Here is a 6,000-nt window from a genome sequence, read left to right as displayed (position 1 = left end):
CAAGGGGTTTTGGAGTCAGAACTGAGTTCCATTTGTGACTGTCATAGTAAGTAAATGTGACCTTGTGTAAATCACTTAAGCTCTCTGGGTCTCAGTTTTCTCATCTCTAAAATGGGATTCATAATAGAAATTGGGTAATTATAAGGATTAAAGGAGCTAATATTAGCAAATTTCTTAGCACAGGGAGTACATAATCCATAAATCGTAGATTTAATTATTATTCTTTAATAATTGTCCCAACCTTTGTAAGTCTACCAGACACTTATAATTATCTCTGTTGAACAGATGAGATTAAGTAATTTATCCAGGGTTCAACAATTCAGCAGTGGCAGCTCCAGGGCTTCTGATGCCAGGCCCCAAGACTCCCACCATCACCCCCAGTCAACCTTATAGACTTTTACAGAATGGGCTGCACTGTCCAGCACAAGAAGAGAATTTTCCTTGGTGAAGGTCACTGCCACAGGATGGGAAAGACCGTGGGTGATGATGGGCTTCAGTACTGGAAACTCCTCAGGTTTTCCTAAGCATAGGACAGCCTGACTAGAAGTATCGGCAACAATCACGTTCCCCTGGTGATCAAAGGTCACAGCGGAGGCGGTTATTTTGGAGGGGAAAAAGAGGCTCAGCCCAAAGGCATCCACCTGGCCGATGAGCTGCATATTTGCGCTGAACACCTTCACCGTGGTGCTGCAGGCCCCGGTCCCCACAGCCAGGGGGTGCTCTAGGATCGCAATGGCCCCGGTGAGCCAGGACACCGCCACCCCCCGGGGATAGCACAGGTGAGTTTGCAACCGTTCAGTTCTCCGGAGGACCCCTTCTGGAAAGTCGACTTCCAGGAGGTGCAGGGACCCCGCCTCCGCATCAGTTACCATGACCCCATTCTGAGGGGTGGTCTCCACACCCCAAGGCAAGGAGAACTGGCTTCCGATGACAAGCTTGATCTGGCCAAAGAAGTCAAACACTTTGATGGAGCGGTCGCCGGCGTCGGTGACAACCACATGGCAGTCGTTGGTGACGGTGACGTCAAGTGGATACCTAATGTCCTGAGCAGCGTCCCCCTTTTCTCCAAACTGATGGGCACATCCTCCCCCAGCGTCAAAGATCTTGACACGCCTCCTGCCGTCGTGCACCACCACGACTCGCCCCGTCTTAGGACACAGCGCCAGCCCAGTGGGGTTGACCAGGGTCCCCCAGCCTCCGAAGGCGTGGTGGCAGGTGAGGACCCCGGGGGCGGAGGGGGCGGCGCGGGGGGCGGCTGGGGCCGGGCGCAGCGCGGAGCCCAGGAGCTCCAGGAGGTGCAGCACCGGCAGGCAGTCGCTGGTGTCGCAGCCCCTGCAGGCTCGCCGGCAGAAGGGGCACTCGAGGGCCAGCGTCCGCGGGTGCGCCAGGGCGGCCACGCAGGCCAGGCAGACCACGTGGCCGCAGGGCAGGTTGCGCGGGCGCCGCTGCTGGCGGTGGCCGAACCGCTCAAAGCACACCTTGCACTCGAGCAGGCTGATCTCGGCCTCGCGCACCAGCTCCCGCAGCGCCGGCCCGCTCCCGGAGGCCTCGGCACCCATCGCGCGGCCTGAAGCGCTCCCGCCGCGCCGGCAGCCTGCGGAGCTGTACGCTGCCCCCGCGCCGCCCAGGGTCACGGTCACGGGGCGGGGCGCTGGTCCTGACGTCGGCGGCGGCCGGCCGCTCGGCCGAGACCTGCTGCCCCCTGGTGGGCACTGCAGCCTGAGGGCCTGACAGTGGACATTGACAAGCTGTATCCACAGCGCGCGGTCAGACCTGTAGTCTTCACAACGGTCATGGATGGATTATCTTCAATTTACACTTGAGGAAACATACATATTGAGGACAAGCGGGTTGCTCCCTGGTACCTAGCAGAGTGCCCTGCAGTTTCCCGTCGGCAGCGCTGGGTGCTGGGGCCTGGGGCTGGCCAGGCATGAAACCTGGTCTCAGAGCTCACGGTGCTTATGATCTGACTGGGAAAACACAGACGTACAAGGGAAATTAAAATCCAAGGGGGTGAGGCAGGTGCACGTACTTCTTTTGGGTCTTCTATCACTCTTGGAGTACAGTAGATGCTTCATGACTACTTGTAAAATGAATTTATGTATGAATGAAGCAATGTTATAGGAAAATATATGCAATCCAGTAGATGAATTTGTGTCAGAGGCGGGGACTATGGCTGGGAATGTCTTCCAGAGAAATTAATATGAAAGAAGAAAGCTGTTAATAATAAACTTACTCCATGCCTGCCCTCTTTTAAGTGGTTTCCATAGGTTATCTTATTTAAACCACATGACAATCCTACTAGGTGTGTTACTTTCATCACCCATTTTCTACCACAGTGTTTGTAGAGGTTAAGTTTCTTACCCAGGGTCACATGGCTAGGAAGTGGCCAGGCTGGGATTTGAAGCCGGGCAGTCTGACTGCAGAGCCCACACTCTTAACTATCCCAGTCTTTTCAAACTTGGTTGCACATGGTAAATACCTGGGTCTCATCCTCCAAAGATTAATTTGTCCAGGGTGTGGGCTGGGCAGCTGGGATTTTTCTAAAGCTCCCTAGGGGCTTATCATGTGCAGCCAAGTTTGAGAACCACTGTGATATGACAGTCCCACACATGACAGCAGGTTAAATTCTTTCCACCTCAATCAATATGGAAAGCACAGAGAATCTACAATATGTTCAAAGATCCTCAAACAGGAGATAGCACAGTCTCTCTCAGGAATCGCAGTGGTACTACAAGCAGTCACTTTCAGGAGTCTCCCCGCAATGGATCACATGAACATTGTCTTTGGCAAAACCACTTATCAGATCACTTCTCCTCATTTAGAGATAATTACTGTGATCATTCACCCTCTTATTGGCTAGACTTCTGAGAAAACAAGGGATTTTTATCCCATTAAATCCCCTGGAGGAAGCTTTAATGTAAGACAAGAAAGAACATTTTCTTATGCAGTGTTACAAGATTCAAAGATTATCTGTGTATTGGGACACAGTAACCAACTTAATATTATAATTTCAGACTACAGTACATTTTCATTCCAAATAGAAATTACTTTCTGAAGTAATCCTTAAGTCAAGAAAAACATTCAGGAAATCTAAATTCCATCTAAAAATGGAATATTTTTAGAATTAGTACTAAAAGAGATATAATGAGAGCCATGTATAGAATATTAAATTTTCTAGTAGCCACATTTTAAAAAGGAAAAAGAAACTAGTAAAATGAATTTAATTGCATAATTTAGTCCAAAATATCCCAAATGATATCCTTATGACATGTAATCACTGTAAAAACTATTAATGAGAGCTTCCCTGGTGGCGCAGTGGTTAAGAATCTGCCTGCCAATGCAGGAGACGCGGGTTCGAGCCCTGGTCTGGGAAGATCCCACATGCCGCGGAGCGGCTGGGCCCGTGAGCCACAATTGCTGAGCCTGCGCGTCTGGAGCCTGTGCTCCGCAACGAGAGGCCGCGATAGTGAGAGGCCCGCGCACCGCGATGAGGAGTGACCCCCGCTTGCCGCAACTAGAGAAAGCCCTCGCACAGAAACGAAGACCCAACACAGCCATGAATAGATAAATAAATAAATTTTAACAATTATTAATGAGATATTTTACTGTTTTTTTTTAGTACTAAGTAAAGTCCAGTGTGTATTTCAAACTCACAGCACATCCTAATTCAGTTCAGTAACCACATGCAGCTGGCGGTTACTGCGGGGAACAGTTAGAGATCTAGACCAAGTCTGTGATTAATTACCTTCTCAAGATGCTTTTCATACGGATTTCACTGATGCTGGATGTGCTTCTAACTTGTCTCTGCTCCAACATTGTTTTAAAACGAATCCAAAGACCCCCAACTCATTGCTGTGACGGAGCTTCTACCCCACCCCTCAGCGACGTCTTGCCAGTGAGCGTGATTCTCAGTAGAGAGGAGCTCTGCTTGGTGAGTAGCCTGCCTTCTTCTTCTTGATCCTGTGCTGTCCCCGTGCGGCAAGCAGTAGTACTGCACCAAGAGGCTGGCGGCGTTTAGCGAGGTAAACCAGACAAATCTGCAATAAATACGACTTACTTAAGAATGTTCACAGTCATCGCTCTGCCACTTGGTAGTTAGCACAGTGGTTCTGGAAAGCACTGTGGCACATACACCGACAATCCACCCTGACGATTTGCTGTCAAGACTCTAATTGGTAAATTTAAAGTATGGAAATGTAACTTTGTTGCGTTTGATCAGAGTCAAAGCTTTCTCAGTGACACAAAGCTTCGGAACTAAACACAAGTAGGTTTGCGTCTTTCACAGCTGAGGATCCCCACATTCTAGCTGGGCATCGTTAGCAATCATTTTCTTCACTGTTTGCTGCCTCTCCATGGAGTTAAACACAAATTCTGTTCCCGCGTTCCTGTCAACCCAACCCACACCCTCCCTCCCTTTTCACTTGTCCTTTTTCTACTTTACCAAGTGTATAGAGCCCAGTTTCCCTTTTTATCCAATCTTAAAATTGCTCTTTATCTTCATCCTTTCTTTTTCTGAAGACAGAAACTAAGTTCTAGAAGAGCAGGAACCATATCCGCAGTGCCTAGCGCATGCCTGGTACACAGCAGGAGCCCAATACATGTTTTTTAAATGGATGAACTAATGACTACTTAAAAGGATACTACTTACAGGCAGCAAAGCCCATTGTTATACCTTTCCTTTGATGATTCTCTAGTATTTATAGGAAGTATTGTTAGGAAAATAGCACTTGCTTATCTCTAGAGTCAATGTTGAAAGGTTTCTCAAACACCTTATATAGTGCAATCCTCGTCGCATATATACACACGCTGATTAATAAAAGAAATGCCCTGGGGACTTCACTGGTGGTCCAGTGGTAAAGAATCTGCCTTCCAATGCAGGGGACGTGGGTTCGATCCCTGGTCAGGTAACTAAGATCCCACATGCCACAGGGCAACTAAGCCCATGCGCCACGACTACTGAGCTCGTGCGCCTCAGCTGGAGAGCCCATGCGCCCTGGAGCCTGCGCGCCACAACTAGAGAAAACCCACACGCCACAACTAGAGAGAAGCCCACGCACCACAACGAAGATCCCGCGTGCCGCAACTAAGACCCATCACAGCCAAAAATAAATTTAAAAAAAAAGAAGTGATGCCCTGAGTCTTAACTCTAACATTCTGAGTTTCCTATGAAGAATCGTCCCTCCTCCACGGCGAAGTCTCCATGGATTTCCTCTGTGCTTCCCTCCAATACTTCTTACTTAGAGGGTCCTGGAATAGCACGACCATCTCTTCCTCCTTCCACCTAGAACAAGCCCTGAGGTCTGTGGAGGCAAAGGATTTGAAGAATAGATCTTGTGGTCAGTGGCTGACTCCTGTGCAAAGGACCACGCGGCAGAGGGGGGGAAATGGAGACCCAGCTCAGGGTGGTTACAGCAGAGATGAGGGGGCGGAGGGCGACAGGCTGAGGAGTCTGGGGAAGGGAGTTAGTGCTTGGGCACATGGACTGCTGGTTTTGCAAGTGTGGGAAGACATGCCACATACCTGCAGTTGAGAAGGAATCCCAGAACGAGTCCAACGACACAGTTACATCCCAGATTGTACCTGACAATGACGAGAGGAAGGAAGAGAGCAAGCCACATAGAATAGAAGCATCTCAGTCCGGGAGGAGAGGTGCAACCTTTGAACAGAGAAGGAGCAAAGACTGTAGGCGCTTTAGCATGGGCTTGTGAGCTCACAGGAGCAAAAGCTTGCTACCATTACGAACCTGAATCCCTCCTGGGTTAGTGAGTTTTGAGTTTCAGGCAGCCTCCGGGCACCTCCTTAACAGGCAGATCTCCATCACCTGTGTGGTTCCTTGGACCCAACCTGGGTTCTGGTCTCCAGGTTTGCTCTCCCCTAAGGGCACCTGGTCTTCCAGCACCCGCTCTGACCACCTATCTAATTTCATAACTCGTGCCCCACGTGCTTGGCTTCAGGGGTGAGGGATTTGGTGGGGAGGGGAAAGTGGTGCAGGCTCGA

At 49.7% G+C, this 6,000-nt stretch overlaps 1 protein-coding gene across 1 annotated transcript; it reads right to left on the bottom strand.

Annotated features, from left to right (window-relative positions):
* Positions 1-205: 205 nt before the first annotated feature.
* On the bottom strand, positions 206-1,786 carry NHLRC1 (NHL repeat containing E3 ubiquitin protein ligase 1). Its single transcript, XM_068558072.1, has one exon. It carries the CDS (start codon positions 1,557-1,559, stop codon positions 372-374), a length of 1,188 nt encoding a protein of 395 aa, XP_068414173.1. The 5' UTR covers positions 1,560-1,786; the 3' UTR covers positions 206-371.
* Between the last annotated feature and the right edge of the window lie 4,214 nt (positions 1,787-6,000).

This window comes from Eschrichtius robustus, chromosome 12 (genome assembly GCF_028021215.1).
Source record: "Eschrichtius robustus isolate mEscRob2 chromosome 12, mEscRob2.pri, whole genome shotgun sequence".
In the NCBI taxonomy this organism is placed as follows: Eukaryota; Metazoa; Chordata; class Mammalia; order Artiodactyla; family Eschrichtiidae; genus Eschrichtius; species Eschrichtius robustus.
The sequence above is the reverse complement of the archived record's forward strand: the minus strand, read 5'-3'. Positions and strand labels throughout refer to the sequence as shown.